The 22,975-nt window shown below is 38.4% G+C and overlaps 1 protein-coding gene across 1 annotated transcript in view; it reads left to right on the top strand.

Annotated features, from left to right (window-relative positions):
• Positions 1 to 22,975, top strand: part of PRKDC (protein kinase, DNA-activated, catalytic subunit) — a 122,949-nt gene that overhangs the window by 62,846 nt on the left and 37,128 nt on the right. The window contains exons 51-63 of the mRNA XM_063130705.1: positions 1,012 to 1,143; positions 3,627 to 3,738; positions 4,531 to 4,655; positions 4,748 to 4,897; positions 6,133 to 6,306; positions 8,544 to 8,642; positions 9,345 to 9,555; positions 10,283 to 10,454; positions 10,892 to 11,107; positions 12,131 to 12,243; positions 13,249 to 13,380; positions 15,048 to 15,227; positions 17,539 to 17,750. Coding sequence (XP_062986775.1) covers positions 1,012 to 1,143; positions 3,627 to 3,738; positions 4,531 to 4,655; positions 4,748 to 4,897; positions 6,133 to 6,306; positions 8,544 to 8,642; positions 9,345 to 9,555; positions 10,283 to 10,454; positions 10,892 to 11,107; positions 12,131 to 12,243; positions 13,249 to 13,380; positions 15,048 to 15,227; positions 17,539 to 17,750 — 2,028 coding nt within the window. The remainder of the gene's footprint in view (positions 1 to 1,011; positions 1,144 to 3,626; positions 3,739 to 4,530; positions 4,656 to 4,747; positions 4,898 to 6,132; positions 6,307 to 8,543; positions 8,643 to 9,344; positions 9,556 to 10,282; positions 10,455 to 10,891; positions 11,108 to 12,130; positions 12,244 to 13,248; positions 13,381 to 15,047; positions 15,228 to 17,538; positions 17,751 to 22,975) is intronic.

Raw genomic sequence — 22,975 nt, 5'->3', positions numbered from 1 at the left:
ATTTTAGGTATACTTAAAAACATACCATAAAATTTGTGATATTACCACACAAAAATGACAATGATTTAGTTAGGAATATAAAGATGAATTTAATTTTACTAACGTCTAGTTTACAATTGAACAAATTATGTCTAGCAGCTACTAAACCTAAATGTGATGGGAGAAATCATGCCTCTTTTTGTCCCGAACAATCCCTTCCACATCTGGTTCAATATTTCCTACTTTTAATCTCAAATCTGGATCAACATCAAGCTGATTTCTATGCTTGTTCTTCATATAACAAAATGTTGAAAATGTTTGTTCACAAAGATAGGTGGAACAAAAGGGAACTAGATGTTTCAAAGCTTTTTCACCCAACTCCTTATAATCAGGAAAAATCTTCACTCAGAATTGGTCCAGTCTATATTCTTTGAAAAATGATTTCAATGCACCATCACAAGTCACGTCAGCAAGCGCATGTTGCTCTTCCGCAGATAGAGTTGTTAGTTGTACATCACCACATTAAAAAGGATTCCTTATCCATGAGTTTTCAGGATTAGGTGCAGGGAAGTAATCTGTGAAGCTAGTCGCTAAATCACGCAGGTGCTTTCGCTCATGACGTCACCGTCGAAGCAAACTGAGCGCAGGAGACGGCGTATTTTCTTTTATTGCAGAGCTAATATGTGAATGGTGCCACGGACCACCAATCGGGGACCACTGATCTAAGTAGTTTGATGGGTGCTTTTTCAAAGATAGTGAGAACATTTGCTGATAGGTGAATTGTTGCATTTATACCTAATCCTGTTGTGGTTGTCATGTCTAACTGTTTGCTTATTAACCTAAGACACCAATAAACTAGTGGAATAACTGGGTGTGAGTTTCTGAGGGTGTTAGTCTGTATAGGTTTCTAAAATACTGCAGTTCATACTCTTTGAATAGTAAGCATGAACTTGACTGCTTCTGGTATTTTTCTAGATTTGCCAATCTCTGTGCTTCTGCTTTTGATACCCTTGATGTTTTTGTTTACTATAGGATAATATTTGAACGGTTTTCTGGTGGAGATCCCAATACAAAGGATAACTCAGTGGGAATTCAGTTATTGGGAATTATTCTTGCCAATAACTTGCCTCCCTATGATCCAAAGTGTGGAATAGAAAGTGTGAGGTAAGGAAAATAACTTTCTGAAATTGAGTTTGACATATCTGTTAATAGTTTATCGAAATTATTATTATTATTATTATTATTATTATTATTATTATTATTATTATTATTATTATTCACCACATAGCCAAAGCTCTATGGGCAGGTTACAAAGATTAAAACGTTGAATATTAAAAACCGATATACAAAATTTAAAAAGCATAAAAACCGACAGTATCCATTTTAAACAACTATTCTGGGGTCAGATAAAAACTTAGCATATGCTGTTAAATGCCTGGGAGAAGAGAAAAGTCTTGACCTGGCGCCGAAAAGATAACAATGTTGATGCCAGGCGAGCCTTGTTGGGGAGATCGTTCCATAATTGGGGGGGGGCATCACTGAGAAGGCCCTCTCCCTTGTTGCCATCCTCCAAGCTTCCCTCAGAGTAGGCACCCAGAGGAGGACCTTAGATGTTGAGCATAGTGTATGGGTAGATTCATGTCGGGAGAGGCGTTCCGTCAGGTATTGTGGTCCCAAGCCATGTAAGGCTTTATAGGTTAAAACCAGCACTTTGAATCAGGCTCGGAAATGTACAGGCAGCCAATGCAAGCGGGCCAGAATCGTTATTATATGTTTGAACCTTCTGGTTCCTGTTATCAATCTGGCCACTGCATTTTGCACAAGCTGCAGCTTCTGAACCATCTTCAAAGGCAGCCCCACGTAGAGCGCATTGCAATAATCTAACTTGGAGGTTACCAGAACATAGATAACTGAAGCCAGACTATTCCTGTCCAGATAGGGGCATAGGTGGGACACCAACCGAAGTTGGTAGAAGGCACTCCATGCCACTGAGGCCACCTGAGCCTCAAGTGACAGAGATTGTTCTAGGAGAACCCCAAGCTATGAACCTGCTCCTTCAGGGGGAGTGCAACCCCATCCAGAACAGGTTGAACACCTTCTGTCCAGTCAGAAGAACCACCCACTAACAGCAACTCAGTCTTTTCTTGATTGAGTTTCAGTTTATTAGCCTTCATCCAGTCTATTGTCACAGCCAGGCACCGGTTCAGCACATCCACAGCCTCACCTGATGAAGATGAGAAGGAGAAATAGAGCTGTGTGTCATCAGCGTACTGATGACAATGCACTCCAAAACTCCAGATGACCACACCCAACAGTTTCATATAGATGTTGAACAGCATGGGGGCAAGACTGACCCCTATGGAACCCCATAGTGGAGAATCCACGGGGCCAAGCAATGTCCCCCAAGCACCACCTTCTGGAACCAACCTGCCAAGTAGGAGCGGAACCACTGCAATGCAGTACCTCCCACTCCCAACTCAGCCACTCGCCCCAGAAGGATACCATCATTGATGGTATTGAAAGCCGCTAAGAGATCAAGGTGAATCAACAAAGTCACACTCCCCCTGTCTTTCTCCCGACATAGGTCATCATACAGGGCGACCAAGGCTGTTTCCATGCCAAATCCATGCCTGAAACCTGACTGAATTTGCCCAATAGAAAAGGAAATTGAAAGCATTTGTGTCTTGGGTCCTGAAGTTTACACAGTCTTCAGCAACCCCTGTTCACAGAAAAGAGAAGTCCATTTCCTTCTTTTGGAAAACAATTGTACAAGGGGCAGATCTACTTTTGGGGACTACTAGTGGCAATTTTTCTGCCAGTTGGTTTCTACATGATTCTTTATAGTGCTCGCTTCATAGAAAGTGTGCTTTTCAGCTGTTTTAGAGCAGATTTCTCCAGTCTGGTGCCCCCAACATGGCCAATGGTCAGGAATGGAGGGCACTAGATTGGAGAAGGCTATGGTAGATATTTGGATCAAACTATTTAATGGATCCCTACAATATTCCACATCCCTGGGATTGCATCAGAAAGCTTTGACTTTCGTTTGAATCTGTATACCTCAAATATTTTGTATCTGTAATGCCAAGATCATAATGAGGCATTCCACATGATGTATCTGTGATAGGGAAATCATGCAGAAGCTTTCCTAAGATTAAACTATATGAATGCATATCGATCATCCAGAAAGGGGAAGATACAGACATAGTGCTATATTAATATTGGTGTGGGGGCAGAATAGGTAAATTTAACAATCCGTTGAACAACTGGGACTTGAAAATTTCAAGAAACTGTGAAAACTACATGCAAATTACATGCACTAGACACTCTATAATCCATGCTGTTTAGTTTGCAGATAAAACAGAAATAAGAATGGCTCTCCTTGATGTCTGTCTCATTGGGCCAATTCACATGAACAAAACAAGCCACCATGGCTTGCTTTGAACTATTGTGCACTGGTCGCGATTTGCACAATAAATCATGCTTGAGTAGTGATTATGCAAACCGTGCCCGACATGCGCTGCAGCTCACTGTGTTTAAACCATGGTGGCTTGTTTTGATTGTGTGAACCTGGTCTCTGTCTCTCTCTTGTAATAAATATTAAAATGCCATTCTACTGAGTATCAAAGCAGATTTCTTATTTATGCTAGATACTTCCAAGCTTTGGCTAACAACATGGCCTTAATAAGATACAAGGAAGTATATGCCGCTGCTGCTGAAGTACTGGGGCTCATTCTTCAGTATTTTGCTCAGAAGGAAAATGTGAGTGCAATGTGCTGTACATTTTATCATTTCTAGATTACTGAAGGAGTTCGCTTTCTATGTGTATTATATGCCATTTTATTTGTTAAGCTGGCACCTAAAATTAGTATTATGGAATGCTTTTAAAGCAACATATGAATTTACCTTTGGTAATCCTTTGAATTTCAGTAGTTTAACATTTGCTGGGAGGGGAGGAATTGAAGAGAATAGATGTACCTTTGTATTAAAAGTGTAGGAATTCCCATGCTAAATCTCACCAAAACTCTACCCAGCCCATCTTGTCTCAGTTAATGGCCAGCCAGATGCTCCTGAGAAGCTATGGTGGGTATAGCCACCCCCATTTTGTCTGCAATGTTTGTTAAGCAGAAGTCTCTTGCCTCTGAAATTAAGGTGCCATTCTTATTGTGGTTCTTAGGCACTGAGAATGCTTCTGGATGGAGATTTTAGTGCTAAGAATCAGAATGCATTGTGTAGCTATTATGTCTTTTCTTACGTAACTGATTTTTCTGGCATAAGAAAAAAAGATGGAAGAAGTGGTGAGAAAAAACACCAGGCTACTAAGTGGTAAGATATTATCAACGGACTACCCAAAAATTCTACAAATGATGCAGGTGATAGCATGGTAAAAGACCCTGAAAAGGCTAGCTTTCATGAAATTATCAAATTCTATAAGACTGACTGAGGAGTTCTCCTACTACTAACATTAGTAGTAATAATTAGTACTAAAATATTTGGTCAAGATGTTGAGCTTTTGTCATTTACAGGTATGTAATGATGTGTTCAATTTTTCAGATATTTGATGGTCCAATTCATGATTTAGTCGTAAAGCAACTAAAGCAGCATCAAAACTCCAAAGAGGACAAATTTATTGTGTGCCTGAATAAAGTGGCAAAGAACTTTCCTCCACTTGCTGATAGGTATATAATAATTATGAGTTGTCTTATACCATAGAGAGGTTTGGTTATGGAGCTCTATTATCTCACACGTTCTGATGCTTGTTCATGCAAAGGTTTATGAATACGATCTTCTTCCTGATACCAAAGCTTCATGGGGTAATGAAAACTCACTGCCTGGAAGTAATAATGTGTCGTGCTGAAGAAATAGCTGATCTGTACCTACAGTTGAAGAGTAAAGAATTCACACAAGTCATGAGTCATAGGTAAGTAATGGCATAACTAGTCCATATTTCTTTTTAGGCTCTTTCATGTATCACCCAGTTGGTTGGGAAATATTTTTGAGCATGCCCCACTTAAACACATAGGTGTTGCTCAAAGCAATGACCTGGTTTACATGTCATGTTACCCAGGGTTTAGACCCAGTGTCCAGTGGTTGATTAGCTCAGTAGGACCAGTACGACAATGGAATCAGTTACCTAGGGAGGTTGTGGGCTCTCCCACCCTAGAGGCATTCAAGAGGCAGCTGGACAAGCATCTGTCAGGGATGCTTTAGGGTGGATTCCTGCATTGAGCAGGGAGTTGGACTCGATGGCCTTGTAGGCCCCTTCCAACTCTGCTATTCTATGATTCTATGACCTTGCAGCCAGGATTCATGATTACCCTGGGTTTAACTCCCACTGCAACCACAGTTTGTTAAACTGTGGGTAGTTGTGAATGGAGTAATAGAACGCAAGCTAGCTCTTGCTCCCTGATCTCTCCTACTGCAACCAGATAGAGCTAAACAACCCCAGAATGCTTCAATCCTGAGTTGTTCATTGTAATGTCTGATGTCTAGAATTGTGGGTTGTTGGGGGAGAGACAACCGAGTTATAACCCACGGTTTGTTCTCGGGTTGTTGTGATGTGTAAACTGGGTCAATATTTTTTCATTTTGGCCTTTAGAGCAGGAGGAAGCTGACATTACTGTACCCTTTCTGTTTTGATGTTCTTCAGAGGAGAATTTTCCATATTCAGTAAAAATAAATGTTGAAAGCTTTGTTGAAATGTTGAAAGCTTTTATTCTCTCAGTATTTTAACACTTAATTTTAACTTAAATTTAAATTTTACTGTTCTAACTCTGTATTTTAATCTTATATCAATTTTTGCTGTGTGGTTTTATCCTGGTTGTGCTTTTTATACTGTATTTTGTATTTGTATTTTTAGACTGCTGGTTGTTTTATTATGGTTTTAATTTTTGTGAACCGCCCAGAGAGCTTCGGCTATTGGGCGGTATAAAAATGTAATAAATAAACAATAAATAAATAAATTGTACTTTTTCTATACCTAAAATCATACTTATTGTTGATGCAGTGTAGTTATATTCAAGTGTACTTTTAAAAACTGAATAAAAACCTATTAAGTGTAAAAGCAGCTGTTGAAATTAAAACCTAAATATACTCTTCGATTTTCTACATCTAGAAGTTCAGAGAGTAATGAAAGCGATTTTAATTCTCTCCTAGAGATGATGAAAGGCAAACAGTATGTTTGGATATAGTATACAAGATGTTACCTAAACTGAAACCAACTGAAGTTCAAGAGCTTCTTCCAGCAATAAGAGGCTTCATCTCTCACCCTTCACCATTATGTCGAGAACGAATGTATGATATTCTCATGTGGATATATGATAACTACAGGTAAGGATTCAAACACAGGTAGTATCATTATAAAGAAGACAAGGCCATAACTGCAGAATTAAGCAAGTAAAAAATGCAACATGAAAACCAACACACTGAACCAGAAGAAGGTCAGTAGGAAGGAAAAGAACCCAGGAGTTCCTACCTACCTCCCCACATGTGTGGTGGCAGCAGAAGCCATAACCCACATACCCCATTGTAAACTCTGGTAACCTAATCTCCCTGAGGTGGATGAATGAAATACCTTCTGTGAGGCTATGAGAACATAAATGCACAATAAGAACAATTTCCAGCTTTCTCCAGAGACTCCTTCACTTTAGGACACAGCAGAGCAGTGAGAACACAGGGCAGGGTGAAGGACTAGTACTCAAGGTACCACCACCTTCTTTAAAACTCAAAGGCCAAGTCTATGGAGACAGCAGTATCTATCTTAGAATGCTTAGTGAAGATGTGGGACAATGTCTATGTGGTTGCTTTACCCATATCCAAAATTGGTAAATCCATCTTTAGTGCTGCACAAGCCTCAGAGAATGTGCCAAAATATCCTCTGGCAGATCTTTCCCTAGCATTTGACAGGCCAGACTTACCTAGCATCTGATAGGCCAATACTGTGATCTCTTTCAACCTCTGAGAGATGGAGGAATTAGCACCTTTCTACCCATGATCTTACAGTCAAAAGAAATAGTCAGTGCTCCTGTGAGTTGGTCTAGATAAAAGCTTAGCACCTTTCTCACATCCAGTATGGGATAACTCTGCTCCTTAGGTTAGGCTTAGAGCAAAAGGAAGGCAAAGAAACCTCCCATAAAAAGAGATTTTTTAAGCACTAATGATGGATGCTTAAGTATGCAACACCACTTTACCACCCAGAGAGCTTTGGCTATTGGGCAGTATAAAACTGTAATAAATAAATAAATATCATGAACAAAAGATAACTGAGACTGAGCTAATGTATAATTGGGGACTGAGAGTAGCCCCAATTCTGAGACTTGTGGTGCTGAGGTAATGTCTATCAGGAACATTGTTGAAAGTGTGAGTAGCTTTAAAGAACAGGTGTTTTTTTCAGGGGAGCTGAAAGAAGTCAATTAAGATTCCAGGTAGAAAATTGATGAGGGCAATTCCTCTTAGGAACTATTCCTTAGATGATACAGGAGGTCTCCACTCACACCCCAGGAATACTAACTGCTGCTTGTGTTTTGATTGTGTTCTGCTTAGATCCTTAGCCAATCCTGCTATGAGAAACTTCCTGAATCCAGTCTGGTGAAGGAATACTCGTGCTGACCTTGCACCAAACCAAAATGGTGTTCTGTGTTATGTTGTAGACACTATTAGTGGAATTCCTTTTGGAAACCAAAATAATTTTAGAAACTCTTCTGGATACCTGTTTATCAATAACTATCTTTCAGCCTACAAGCTGTCAATATGAATAGCCCTGCCCAAGAATGAAGCACTAGATCCTGAAAGAGGAGATTCCTCCTGCTAGGTAGAGTGCTGCATCTGCTGCTTGCCATATGGGAAGGATAGAAAGTCCAGGTCTGAAGAAGCGCAGCATGGCCAATTTCTGCCAGCCGCTGCTGTTGCTGCTCATCTCGGTGCCTGATTAGAAGGCCCAGACAAATCAACCTGGGCTCTTAGGGCACCAAATCATCCAACCTCATGGCTTGCTAGGGACAGCTAGTCTGCAAGGAGAAGCTCCTCACCAGTCAAATCCACTTTATTTTTAGAGGACACCGATGGTGTCCTCTAAAAATAAAAAATATTTCATCGCTTATAGTTTAATAACGAAATTAATAAGTAAATAACATTATTAAGTAATAAGACTGAGGGGTTATGATAGCACTTTTCAAGTATCCAAAGGGTTATTACACAGAAAAGAGCAGCAAGCTGCTCTCTATCATCAAAGGTCGTAGTCACCGAATAACGGGATAAAAGCATATCTCTTGTTAAACGTTAGGGAAAACATCCTAACAGAGCAGTAAGACAATGGAACCAACTGTCTAGGGAGGTGGTGGGTTCTCCATCACTGGAGATATTAAGCAAAGACTGGACTGTCATATGTCAGGGAAGCTGGATTCTTGCACTGAGCAGGGGGTTGGATTCAATGGTCTCAATGCCCCCTTCCAGCTCTATGTGTCTATGATTCTATAATCTCACTGGCATCATTAATGTACAGCACAGATCTTCATTAACCTACTCTGTGAGTGGAGTGGAGTTGAATTGCTTTTTCTCTTTTTCCTCAGGGATTCTGAAAGCCAAGCAGATGAAGAGTCTTCTAATGTGTATAAACTGGCAAAAGAAGTTCTTCTTCAAGGACTGATTGATGAGAATTCCGGACTACAGTGAGTAATGTATATTTGGGGTTTTGCAACTAAAATAGGAAAGTCCTGATGTCCATTTCAATACAGAAACCAGACTTTTCTATCTATGCTAGAATAGTCCACTGAATAGTGCCGCATCACTGAAGAGCCTCAAATATTTGTTTCTAGAGCATGAGATTTTTTTTCTAATATTGAATTACTTACAATGAGAGATTGACAACATAATACCATGCATGCCTACTCTGAAGAACATTCCATTGAGTTCAATGGGACTTACTCCCAGGTTGAGGGAGGTTAAGTAGGATTGCAGCTTAAACTACTTCTGAACTTTAAAAAAGTGGCTTGACACAGAGATTTTCTTCTGCCTTGATCTGAGGAAATTGTGTTAAGGAGGAGTTCCTCCAAGTAGGGGCATACTTCGCTTGATGGGGCAGTTCTTCCTCACACACGATCCAAGAGAAAAATTCTATCAACTAGTCCAATCTCTCTATAACAGATAAGAAAGGGTTTCTTCCAGTAAATTCAATTCTCCTTTTCATGTCTTTGCCCTGGTAAAATAAGCAATAAAGATTCTGATCTTGCAAGAGTTGTTAACTGGTGAGGGGATGGGGGGTGGGGGTGGGGGTGATTTAGCTAGGGAGACTCAGGATTCCTTCATCTTGGTGTTTTTGTATTATGGCTTATTTTTCAGAAAGGCATTTGCATGTCTGTTATCTTTTACAGATTAATTGTTAGGAATTTTTGGAGTGATGAAACTAGATTACCAGCGAATACTCTTGATCGTATGTTGACTTTGTTAAGTTCTTTATACTCTGTCAAAATCGAAACTCAGTATTTGAGTTTAACTACAAATTTTCTGCTTGAGATGACCAGTAAGAGCCCAGATTATTCCAGGAAAATGTTTGAGTATCCACTTTCGGAATGCAAATTTCAGGTGATTTTTTTTTTAAAGTATTGTAATACAGTTTCATGGGATAGTCTTCAGGACCCATAACCCCGTAGACCATTGGCCAGATCATTGAAAAGCCCCTTATTTGTATTAATTGTAATTTCAGTTCATTAATTCCAAGCTTTGCCAGATGTAAACTGAGATGGTAATTTTGTTATTATAATAGGAATATGTGATATTTTTTATAAAATGACAAATGTAATATATATGCATTTTTTAAAATAAGGTATATACACTGAATAGCTGTAGTTTTCCATTTTCTATTGATCCATTTTCTATTAATATTTTATTGTTTTGTAATTATTTTAATTGTTTTGATTTTTATGAATGTACGGGCTGGTTTGGAATGTCCAGTCAAAAAGCTGAGTATAACTTTCAGAATAAATAAAAACAAATACTTTATTTTTTCAAGATTGGGTGTGATGGGCTTTAAAGAACAATAAAATAAGATAGAAAAGCAAGTGAAAAGAATGTAGATGCATGAATGTCACCAGTTCAACAATAAATGCCAAATGGGGCAAAATCCTCATAATGCTGGAGGTCATTCATCTTTTGGCTAATATTGTAAATAGGACTAGACTATACATTACCTTTAATGAGTAGCCTCATTTATTTTAGTGAGATTTTCTCCCAGCTAAATTTTCCTAAGATTAATATTGTTATAACGTAAGGAGCAAAAGTCGTTTCAGCTTGTTATATTTTTCTTCTCCAGGATTTTACTATTGACTCAAATTGGCGGTACCGAAGTACTATTCTTACCCCTATGTTTGTGGAGACCCAAGTTTCCCAGAGTGCCGACAGGTATCGCTCACAGGAAGGATCCATGAGTGGCCAACTAAGGGCTACACAACAGCAATTTGAATTTACCCCCACCCAAAATATCAGTAAGTATCTACATCAGCTTCCCCCAAAAGAGTGCTCTCCACATGTTTTGGACTACAGCTTCCATCATCCCCATCAAGCATGGCCAATGATGTGGTCCAAAACATTTGGAGGGCACCAGTTTAGGGAAGGCTGCTAAACCTCATATATATATATTTAGTCTTTAAAAAGTGCTATAAAGCTTTTGGCTGATTTTGCTAATGTGGCCAGGCCTTTGGCAATGGTTAAAAAAGATTTTGTGTGTGTGTGTGGATCACATGCTTGTTTGTGTAACACACACATTCATACTTACATATACTTTTAGATCCATATATTCCCCCTGATGTTCTTACTTTTGTTGTAACTGAACTAAACAAAGGAACACTATTTAGAAGGGGTGGGGAGGGCAAGCCTTTTAATATGTGTTTTGACTTGTTTAGTGATACTTTACTTATTTCAGGTGGGAGAAGCTCTTTCAACTGGCTAATAGGAAACAGTGTTGACACCTTGGCAGAGTACACAGTCTCTTCATCTTCTGAATCTTTGTCTTCATCCATGTTGCTCATTAACAAGCGGGCTGACAGAACACATGGAGCTGCCTTTAAACCCTTAGGTCCTAATTTTGGGAAGAAAAGGCCGGGCTTGCCAGGAGATGAGGTGGACAGCAAAGCTAAAGGTATTGCTGCTAATGAGTTCTCTCCGTACCACCACCACCTGTGTTGTTGTTGTTGTTGCTAAAGGAAGACTTCTTTTATGGTCAGGGGTTCAGTCTTTTTGGTCTGGAATTGGATGTGGATGCTGTCACAAAATGGCTGTTGGGGACATTACCAGTTACAAATACCTGAGGTGAGACTCTGGCCAGTCAGAAAACGACAAGGAAGTAAAAGCTAGACCTAAAAAAAAACAAAAAAACCTGATCCTCTTGAAATTGTAATGTTTTTTAAATGCCTCTCTCACACACATGCAAACCATGATCAAATGAAAATTTACATTGAGGTCTATAGATTTCACAGATCCAAAAGGCATGGAAGTTCAATAAAACCTAAAATATTAGGTTTCAGTTAAGAATTACTAGCCTTAACTTGTTAAGTTCTAAAGATCTTCATACTACATTACTTACCAGAGGTTTGGCTTAACAAATTTTTATTGCCATACCTCTCCTGGCTGCTGTGCTTTCACTCTTACCCCTCTCTTCCCGCCAACTTCCTCACTGGAGTAGGTAGTGGCAGTGGTTCTGTATTGAGTGTTGCTCAGCTCCCCTTCACAGCAGGCGGCAGCCATCTTAGATTTTCCCAAATGTCAAGCCCAGTATCAGGCAATGCATGTGGGGGATGCATAGCCACCTGCTGCAGATGGCAGCTGAGCTAGTTCTAACCAGAAGTACTGCCTGCCTGCTCTAATGAGGACATCTGGAAGAGATGACTGTCAGCAGCAAATGGGGAGACCAGTGAGCACAGATTGGAGAACACCGGTCTAAGAAAGTGACTTAATATCATACACATTACTTTTGCTCAAAAGAACAACAAGAAGAAATTGGTCTCACAAATTTAAAGTATATTAGAAAAGTATTTAAATGGAAAGGATTCTTGAGTTTGTCAAAATCCCGTTATAGACCTTAGCAACGTTTCGTACACAAATTAAATTTAGTTTTTATTAAATACGTTTTTTTATGTATAAGAATTTATCTTTTATATATTAGGTATAGATGAACGGGCAGAAATTCTGAGACTGAGAAGACGCTTCTTAAAGGACCAAGAAAAGCTTAGTTTGATTTATGCAAGGAAGGGTGTTGCTGAACAGAAACAAGAAAAGGTTTGCTTTCTGCTGTATTTAATCATAAATGGAGGCTTGAGAAACTGCTTTTTGCGTAGTTCTACTGAAGTGCCTCTTTTGAAATAGATTGCATGCTTGCTTATTAAGTGGAGAAAGTTGCATAGTTACTCCAAGTGGAAAGCCAACATCCTTGTTCACGTAAAGAGCCACCACAAATGGAGGAGGCTGTCTTCTTCAGACAGTCACCTTCCACGAGTTTAGGGTGACAAATGTAACAGAGGAGATGGGTGGGGCTGGAGCACTCCTCCTCATGCATTTGCCATATTCAGGTTCAGAACACCTGAATTAAGCGAATGTTTCCCATTATACCCTTGTTCACAATATGATAAAATATGGGTTGGACAATACTACAGTTAGGTGGATCCACAGATGTTGAACAACCATACTCACTGGGTTGTTAATTAATGGCTCAGCATCCTCCTGGGGTGGACTGCCATCTGGTCAGCTAGCGTGGAGAGAGAATTTTTGATCTTTTTAAAATCTAACCCTAACCCTGCTCTGAACTGCTAAAATTGGCTCTTAGAGAATGGGGTAATGCCATTTCTCCAAGTGAAGACAGACATTCACTCTGTTTTTCATCATGAGAAGATGCTATCTGAGCTCTTTAAAAAGCTTTGAAAATGGAAATTCACAATTAAGAATTCATTTCTTATATATACACATATTCTGTTTTTAATACATTCTCACTGTGGGGAAAATCAGTGTTAGCTAGTAAAAAAAATACCATTATCTGCTTTACTTCTAACCATTAGTTTTTCTGCTTGGATAAAAAGAGAAAAGGTAATAGGGGAGGAAAAACATAATAGAGTGAGTGATATGGTTCCAAAAAATCTTCTGCAGTTTGCATTTAAATCTCTTGTGGTTTCTGCAGAGTACTTTAAAAGATGTATATGCAAATCTATTAGCCACGGTGTTAGATGCTAGTTTGTTCTGTTCATGTTCTATTCATGACAAAAGTATCTTATGAACTGCCAATTGTTGCAGGAAATGAAAACTCAGCTGAAGATGAAGCATGATGCTCAAGTCACTCTGTACAGAAAATACAGGCAAGGTGACCTCCCTGACATTCAGATTGAATATAGCAGTCTAATTACTCCTCTGCAGGGTGTGGCACAGGTATGCTATTTTATCAAGGTTTCTTAATTTACTTACTTTTTTTGGGGGGAGGGTAAATTAATTGCAAACTTATTTCAAAAAATGCATCATTTAGATTTTAAATTCAATATCCTTGTTAAGATGCCTGGATAGAGTTGTTCCTGTAATCTGGTTCCATTAAGTCACCTTAAAACTACGATATAAAAAAGCATTTGCTCTGTTTAAATTAATATTAATTTTTTTTGCTTGACATTTGACCTTCAGAATTTGTTTTCTAATTTGCATCATTTCAACCTTGAGACACCACTTCCAGGTTTTTTTTAAAAAAAAATATGACAGTGAATTATAAGGTCTGCCCCTTACTGTTCCCATGATAGTTATTGATTAGAAAAGGCGGACATCATGGTTACATTATGTCCAGACCTTCTACGGATTCTAATAAGAGGTTCTTTCCCTAAATCCCATAGAATCAACAACTGTAGCTGTATACACTGATCTGCTATTACTGAGGATAAGATAGCAACAGCCATATGGTATATATCATTGAAGGGAATAAAGTATGGGAGGTAGTTCCTCTAAAAAAGCAACATATCTAGTTATCTCTTCAGTTCTCTTTAAATGGGAGCTTCAGAGGCACGGCCATCCAAATGACTTCTTGCTTAGCCCCTTTCAGTGTAGGTGAGCCTTCTCTAATTCCAGTGCTGCCTGCTTCAAGGTATGAGAGCTTCTTTCACAGCTCCAACTCTATGAGCCATTTTGTCATACTAACAACTCTCTTCAGCTTTTACTTACCTGGCTGTTTATCTGTTCCTGACAAAGAGAGTTCCTTCTACATATGTGCCATAAGTGCTTTATGCCCACAGAGGAGAGCACAAGAACTAATTTCAAAGGCTATTATGGCTTCCAGACTAGTTTCTGGTAGGCCTTCAATCTCTCAGGCTATAGTGAAAAGATCTACGATACGTACAATATTGCCATAGTAAAGCTAATGGAGCAGGTATTCTGAGGATGTGAGAATGAGTTGACTAAAGCTCAAGCCCTTTGTGAAAATAGAATGGATTCTTTTAAAAAATATATGAGCAAGAATTATTTTGTTATTTCTTTGCACACTTTTTTCGTCTTCACCTACAGTTTGCGGCCCATTTTGGAGACCCATTTGTGCCTCAAAGAGATTGCTGGATATCTGCTGTTACTCATGCTAGCAGTGTCTAAAAGCCCAAGGCTGTGCATGTTTATTCGGAAGTAAGTCCTACTGAGTTCAGTGGGGTTGTACTTCCAGGATTTTACTGTTAGGGTGGCAAAGGCAAATGTTATCCTAAATTGTTTAGGGAGTTATGGGTTATAAGGAATAATATGTTCTACGTACATTATAACAACATCTCATGGATTCATATAAATTATTCATTTTATATAGTAAAATCTTTGTTTCAGCATTTATGAACTTTTAAAAACAAGAGTCCAACAAGAGTTTCCAATAATCATTATAATGGTACCATAGTATTTAATTCATTGTAGAACATTTGGTTTTTCCACAACTTGAAAAATGCATGTTTTCCTTTTGGGTTAGCCTGCCTATAATATACTTCAGATGTAGAAATGGCAAATATTTTTCCGCCCTGTGAAAAGTACCAGTGCAATAGCATTAGATATTTGTACCAAGGATTAATTGCTTGTATTGTTAATTACAGAGAGATCCTACACTGGCTAAACAGCTCTTCAGCAGTTTGTTTAGTGGAATTCTGGAAGAAATGAAAAAATCTAAGTCTCAGACTGAAAAGGACAATGCTGTCCAGCAGCTGGTGCAGAACTTCAACTACTTTCTGACCACAAGTGTATTGTATTTCCCACCGTTCATAGCCTGTATCCAGGTAGTACTTTCTGTGTTGTATTTGAGAATTTGTAATCCTGTTTTGCCTTGTTATATTTATAAATAATATAAATCAGGCCAACCTGCAAATGATAATAGATAACACAATTATTAGCTGAAGGGTTGCTAATTGATATTGCTAATTCCTTCTGCTAATAATATTCTGTGAATTCTTACTCTCCACAATATAAAATTGGCTATTTTTGGTAGACACGATCTTACCTTCATGGCTTCGGAAGGCAGAAATGTGAAGAAAGACCAGACATCATCATTATTATTATTATTATTATTATTATTATTATTATTATTATTATTATTAATTTATATAGCACCATCAATGTACATGGTGCTGTACAGATTACACAGTAAATAGCAAGACCCTGCCGCATAGGCTTAGCAATTGCTGCCTGATTGTGCTTTAAAACCGGGCTCCTTACTGAGGTTTAGGAATGTCCTTTAACCTTGTTTAGTAATGGTCAGATGTAATACTGAACTGTAGTTAAGGGAGCAATCCTATACCCCTTAGAAGAACATCTGAGGCGCCATAGGATACTTCAGATTCCTAGCTCCCAGGTCGGAGACAGTGGTCTGAACTTGGAAGTGGGAACTGGAACTCCGACACCCCTCCCAGATGGCTGCTCTCCAAGGTTGAGAACACTTGGAGGTCAAGGAAAGGGATGGAAGCCTGTCTAACAAATAATGCTGGGTGCAAAGAAAGGGAATCAGAGATTGCCTCTGCTGTTTCTCCGACTCTGCAAAGGATGACCATAAGCTTCCAAATTTGGAGGCTTATGATCAGCGCAATAGGATTGCAACCTAAAAGAGATGGGGGAAATTTGAGTCAAAGAGCCTGGTGGCTCAATAAGCCCATCTCAATAAAGTACAATCTCACAGTTTGTTCCCAGTCATTAGGGCTACAATCCTAAACATACATACTAGAGACTAAGTCCCATTGAACTGAGATGGGCTTAGTTTTGAGTAAACATACCTAGGATGACATTGTAAACATAATTAGTGTTGGAGGAACTTTACCTGTGCTTTTCCCACAAGGTCCAATTCTTGTCCATACATGTAGCTTGCTTTGCCTGTCTATATAAGTATCATTTGATAAACTCATCTCAAATTCAAAGTAGAGATAAATTGTGCCTTGTGAATTTACTTTTGGAGCAGGATATGTTCAAGAGTTCTATTCTTGCTCAGGCTATTAGGCCAAGTCCTATGGTGCATACTAAAATTATCTTATACAAAACAAAATGGGTGTTGTTACTTTAAATTCTTTGCACCTCCCCACAATGGCTTTGGTGCCTGTATCCTTTGCCTGATATTCAGGCATGTTTAAGATGTATGAGTATTAAATTGATTGATATCTCTTACCAAAAAAATACATTAAAAAACAGTGGGCTAAAATCTGTTACTTTAGGCCAGCACCAGGAGTTTCTTAACACTCTCTTCTGTTAATGGTAGTATCTGTGGTAACTTCAATTGGATTAAGGAGCTCTCAGTGCCATTGCATAGATTATTTGCCTTTTATAAACCTCAACTGTATGCATATGTAGAACAAAATATTCACAGCAGCCTGGCACTGGGCAAACATTTCCACAACACCCACAGTATCTCTTAGTGGATCATAAATAATGCAGTTGGAAAAGCTGGGTATGTAGAATGTTTGAAATGGTTTTACCCATAAAACCTAAATGGGAAATGAAAATTGGGCCAGATCTTTGGTGCTGAACAGTAATATTTTTCCGACAAAAGTGCCATACCTTGCACAGTAACAGTGATCTGTGTGTGTATGTATATATATGAATGAATTAAGTTCTTATTTATTTGCTACTTTTTACTTCTAATCCTGTTTCATCCTTAGTGTAAGAATACTTGTGTGTCTGCTATTTGGACTGATGGTGGTGGTTAAAATAAACATAAGTTGGAAGTTTTGTTTAGTGTTGCTGTGAGCTATATAGCTTTATATATTTAAGGAAAAAGTATATGAGATTAGAAATACTTTAATGTGAGTTTTTAAAGCGATAATTATTAAACGTGTCCACTGCCAAAAATGGCAACCATTCCCCTCTGTGTAATACCTAAAGAACTTATTTCCTAATATCAGTGGTTGTACCTTTCCCTGCCCCGCCCCTCCATCATCGGCAGCCAGTAGTGTGATGTGAGCCTAGGGAAATGCACAGAACAGAAGTTATTTTAGATTTAAACATTACAGAGTTTTGCTGGGGGTGGGTATGAAGGTGGTCGGGATTAAATATGTGGTTGCTTGTTATGTTTTTCTTTAGTAGCTAATTATGGGCTTGGTGTAATAGGAAATGAGTTACCAGCACAAAGAGCTTCTGGACATCAACTCCTCTAGTGTGAGTACTAGTTGCTTAGCAAGTTTACAGCAACCAGTGGGAATCCTGCTGCTTGAACAGACTTTAGTTCACCTTTCCCCTGAGGAGAAGGAGCCACCCTCCAAACGGATGCGTGGGAAGGCAGAACTTTCACCTGATGTGACCAGATGGATTGAACTTGCCAAGTAAGCTTTGCTTGAGAAACTGTGTGGTTTTTACTATAACCTGTAGAAGAGTTTTAGAAGTGCATACGTTTATATAGTATTGCATATGGTGACTTGTTCTTAATCAAATTACAGTATGGTTCATGGAAGGTGGTAGTTGTCTGCATATTCTCACTGACTTGCTTTTTGTTTCTCCTCTAGAGTTACGTTTCTATATGTTGCAATGTTAACCAATTGTATAAAGAAAACTGTAATATTTATATGTCCAGCCATTTATGGAGCAATTATTGTCCTGGCTTGCACAACACGGCATGACTCATGCAAGCGTGGGTTATCTTGATGGTTAAATAACCCTCACATAACTCACAGTCTGTGCTAGGGTTATGTGAGGATTGTTTAAATAAGCCACAGTGAGCTGTTGCATCATGCAAACTGGCCCATTGAGTTACCTAATATTTTATCAGTAGTGATGTTCAGTTAGAGCCAGTGTGGTATAATGGACTGTTGGACTAACACTGAGAAGGGACCCAGGTTCAAATACTGTTCTCAATGTTATCACGCATCCTCAATCACACACTTATGCAAACTCCCATATGTATATGTGTCATGATGAATGTGGGAACAAAGGGGCCTTTTTCAGAGGGGTGCTGTGCACACAGCAGGCTGAGCACTCTGGTCCAATGAAGTGAGGAAAGAGCTACTTTAAGTAGGATGTAGCTGGGGGGGCGGAGCTTGGCAGCCTGAGCGATGGCGGGTTTCTTCTGAGGCTCTGAACGGCGCTTGCCGGAAAAGGCAATTATCTCTCTTTTAATGGGCATGAATTTTTGAGCAACTGACAGAAAATGATTATAAAACCAACAGGAGCCGGGAAAGTGGAGAGATTTGGAGAAGGGAGGTGAGATGAACTATGATTAATGCAATGTCTGTCTAAACGGCAACTCTATGAAAAGTGAAAGTAAACGCTGACTGACGCAGTTTAAAAAGAAGGAATTTATGTTTGCTGGACATTGATCTGTGATATAACCTCTCATCTTTATCTCACATGGGAACGATTGGAATGCTGGCTTTCTAAGGTTAAAGTGGTTGACTGGATTTATTGGCGTGGCGAGAAGGGGGGTGAAGGGGTGAAAAAAGCTGCATTTGGCATTCGGTGAGGGAGATGTGGGATGTGAGAGACTTTGAGTGATTAAATCTGATCCCCTCTAGTGAATGCTGTTGTGAACTGGATTTTTCCCCCCTCCTCGTGAAGAAGGAGCTGTGAGTGCTATATAATAGAGAAGCCAGCATAAGTTGCTAAGGAAGAGAGTTGGACTCTAAGATTTATGCCCTACCCAGAAGGGACCCATGCCCAACGTTAAAAAAAAGATCAAAAGTTGGGAAAAGCTTAATAAACAAAAAAAGAAACCTTCAAATCATAATTTGGCTTACCTCTCCTTCCTGGGAAGTACAGCCCCTGGAGTTGAACAGGAAGAGGAAGATATAGACCCAGTCTCTTTGGATACAATACCAAATAAAGAAGGAAACATGGCAGAAGGGGGGAAAGAAAGTGGTAGTAACCCTCCCTCTTTAATGGAAATCAAGGCTATTATAGCAGAAAATAACATGATTATTTTTAAAAAAATGGATCAGCAAATGAGTGAATTCAGAAAACAAATGCGTACTATTATGGATAAAACGATGGAAAATTCGGATAAGATCAAAAAGATAGAGGCTAAAGTGGATCTGGACCAGAAGAAACAAGAGGCTTTCGAAAAATCAACTAATATACAATTTAAAGAATGGGAATTGCGTTTGATCGCCTTGGAAGATCAATCTCGTAGATCTTCGCTTCGAATAAAGCAGCTGAAGGAGACGCAAGGAGAAGATCTTAGAGAAATTATCGTGAACTGGTTCAAGGAGCTGACGCCTGACATTCCAATAGATGGATCGGATCTGGACCGAGTCCACCGTGTGGGGGGGAAAAACTACAAAGGGACTAGAGACATATTGGTGAAATTTGGCAACTATTACAAAAAAGAGCAAATTATGAAAGAATTGAGATCTAAGGTTCAGATACAGTGTAAAGGCAAACCAGTGCAAATTTACAATGATCTTTCTCAACGCACATTAAATTGGAGACGTAGTCTTAAACCAATAACGGAAACATTAATGAAGAATAAAATTCCTTATGCATGGGGTTACCCGGTTTTCTTAAGATTTACATATGGGAGGAGGGAATACAGAGTAACCTCATTGGATCAAGGTAAAGATTTGCTGAAGAGGCTGGGTCTGGATGGGGAAGCAGATGGGGCTGGAGTGGGTGGGGGAGGGAATGAGGCTGGGACATCTGGAGAGTAAGAGAATTGTTAATTATGTTGGAGATAATTGCAAATAAAAATGCTAATATAGAGACCTGCCGGCCAGGCACAGCACTGCCTCCCCCCTCCCCCTTTAAAGTAGATGGCTGGAGTATTAGACTCACGGGGATATGGGGGGGGGATTAGAGTGGGGGGGTGGGGAGGGGGGGAAGGTAGGGGAGGAGGGATCGGGGTAGGAGGGTGTGGGTTTTATGTATGGAGTTTGTGTTTTTATGTAAGCAAGTTTGAATTGCTGAGCACAAGGGATCGGAAGAGATTTCAAAAGGGTGATTATGGATAAAAAGATAAAGGTATCAACACTCAATGTTAAAGGTTTAGGGGCAGTCGTGAAAAGGAAGAGAATAGAACAAATGCTAAATAAAGAGGGATCAGATATTATAATGATCCAAGAGACACACCAAGGCTCCGAGAATTCGAATATGATAAAATTAAAGTGGTTAGCCTATTATGAAAAATCATTAGGGACATCAAAAAAAAATGGAGTGGCCACTTTGATTTCAAAAAAAAGTGGGTTTATATTAGAAGAGGTAAAAAAGGATGATAAGGGTAGATATCTTATGTTAAAAGGTAAAATTGAGGGAAAGGTTTATACTTTGATTAATGTTTATGCCCCAAATGAGAGGCATAGAGAATTTTTTATAAAGCTGTTCAAAGAAATAGAAGAATTTAAGGAGGGGTATGCATTATTAGCTGGGGATTTTAATATGGTTATGGATAATAAAAGGGACAGGTCAAATCCCACTAATGCTGAAAAGAGGAACAATATGACTATATTGAATAAATTAGTAAAAGAAAATGATTATTTAGATTCGTGGCGCTTACTTTACGGGAATAGGCCTGGATTTTCATACTTTTCCCCAGTTCATCATACATACTCCAGGATAGATTATATATTTGTTTCAAAAGACTTTGCAACGAGGATTTGTAAAATGGAAATGGGGGTAATAAAAGTAACCGATCATGCCTTGTTAAGTTTAGAATTTACAGTTAAGAAAGATTATAAAGAGGCATATAGATGGAAGTTGAACACAAAGATATTGAAATACAATAAAATAGTAGATAAAATTCGGAAGGAACTGTCGGAGGCATGGGAAATTAATGAAAAAGGAGGAACAGCTGGGTCAGTCATTTGGGACACCATGAAGGCTGTAGCAAGAGGAATCTGTATTAGAGAAACATGTAGTTTAAAAAGACAACAACGTGTAGAACAGGAAAAGTTAGAGATAGAAATTAAAAACTTGGAGGAAAGATATTGGCGAAGTAAAGATAAATATAAATTAGTGGAAATACAAGCTAAGAAGAAACAATTAGAAAACTTAAATATAGAAGAGATTCAAAAGAATTTAATGTATATGAAAAGGGAATATTTTGAAAACAGTGATAAGAACTCGAGGTTGCTTGCCAAGCTCACACAAAAAGAAAAAGGGAGGAATGGGATAGAAACGTTGAAAGATAGTCGAGGGAATTATTGTCATGCAATGAAAGCTAAAATAAAAATTTTTCAGGAATTTTATCAGGAATTGTACAAGGGTAAAGAAATTCAACAAGAAAAGGTGGAGGAGTATATTGGAAGGTTTATAAAGAAGGAAATAAAATCAGAATATAAGGAGTTAATGGAGTCAGTAATAACTCAAAGAGAAGTTGAAGAAGTTATTGATAAGTTAAAAGTGGGTAAATCACCAGGAGCAGATGGTTTGGGTCCAGAATATTATAAGGTCTTCAAAGATTGTTTAGTTCCAAAATTAATGGAACTTTATAATAGGATATTATCAGGAGAGAAGATACCTGAATCATGGGAACATTCAGTGATAATTCTGATCCCAAAACCAGATAAAGATTTGACTAATCCCGATTCTTATAGACCTATTTCTTTAATAAATCAGGATGCTAAAATTTTTACATCTATTATGGCCAAACGATTAAATAAATTTTTGGCAGAATATATAGGAGCAGATCAATGTGGGTTTGTGGTAGGAAGACATATGCATAATTTAGTGGGTAGAGTTTTAAATGTAATAAATGTAATAAAAAAAGCAAATATTAAGGCAGGTATTATGGCATTAGATATTTTTAAAGCTTTTGATTGTGTGAGCTGGCAGGCACTAAAGAGTATTATAGATAAATTGGGATTTGGAAATAAATTTAAAAATGTAATAGAACAGTTATATTCCCAAAATACGGCGGTAGTGGTGGTAAATGACGGACTTACTGAAAAGATACGACTAGCCAGAGGAACAAGACAAGGATGTCCGCTCTCGCCGGTCCTTTTTGTAATGGTTATGGAAGTTTTGGCGAAGGCACTAAGGGAGGATAAAGAATTAGAAGGAATTGGAGAGGTAAGGGAGATAAAGCTAAACATGTTTGCGGATGATACTTTATTGACCATTAAGAATCCATTAAGAAAATTAGAAAGAATTAAATATCAGTTGAGGGAATTTGAGGAAATTACAGGGTTAAAAATAAATTGGTCTAAATCAGAGATGATGTTGTTTAACTATACTAAGAAGGAAGAAAAGGATTGGGAATTTAAGGGGATGGAATTGAAAGTTAAAAATGAGATTAAATACTTGGGAATTAAAATTACAAAAAATCTAGAGAATTTAGAAAGGGAAAATTTAACGAGGTTAAAGAAGGAGGTATTAGAGAAATTGGAGAAATATAAAAGATTAAATTTATCTTGGTTTGGGAGAATAGCTTTGATAAAAATGAAGATACTAGCTAAAATTAATTTCGTATTTAGGATGCTACCTATAAAAATATCAGAAACCGAGATAAAAAGTTGGCAAAATATTATTAATAAATATTGTAATGGAGAAAAGAGAGCAAGAGTGAATAAAAATAATTGGTACCTAAGCCAAAAAAAGGGGGGAATGGGTCTCCCAAACATAA

Source organism: Elgaria multicarinata, chromosome 7, assembly GCF_023053635.1.
Source record: "Elgaria multicarinata webbii isolate HBS135686 ecotype San Diego chromosome 7, rElgMul1.1.pri, whole genome shotgun sequence".
Classification (NCBI taxonomy): Eukaryota; Metazoa; Chordata; class Lepidosauria; order Squamata; family Anguidae; genus Elgaria; species Elgaria multicarinata.
Note: the sequence above shows the minus strand (reverse complement) of the source record. Positions and strands in the feature narration are given on the sequence as shown.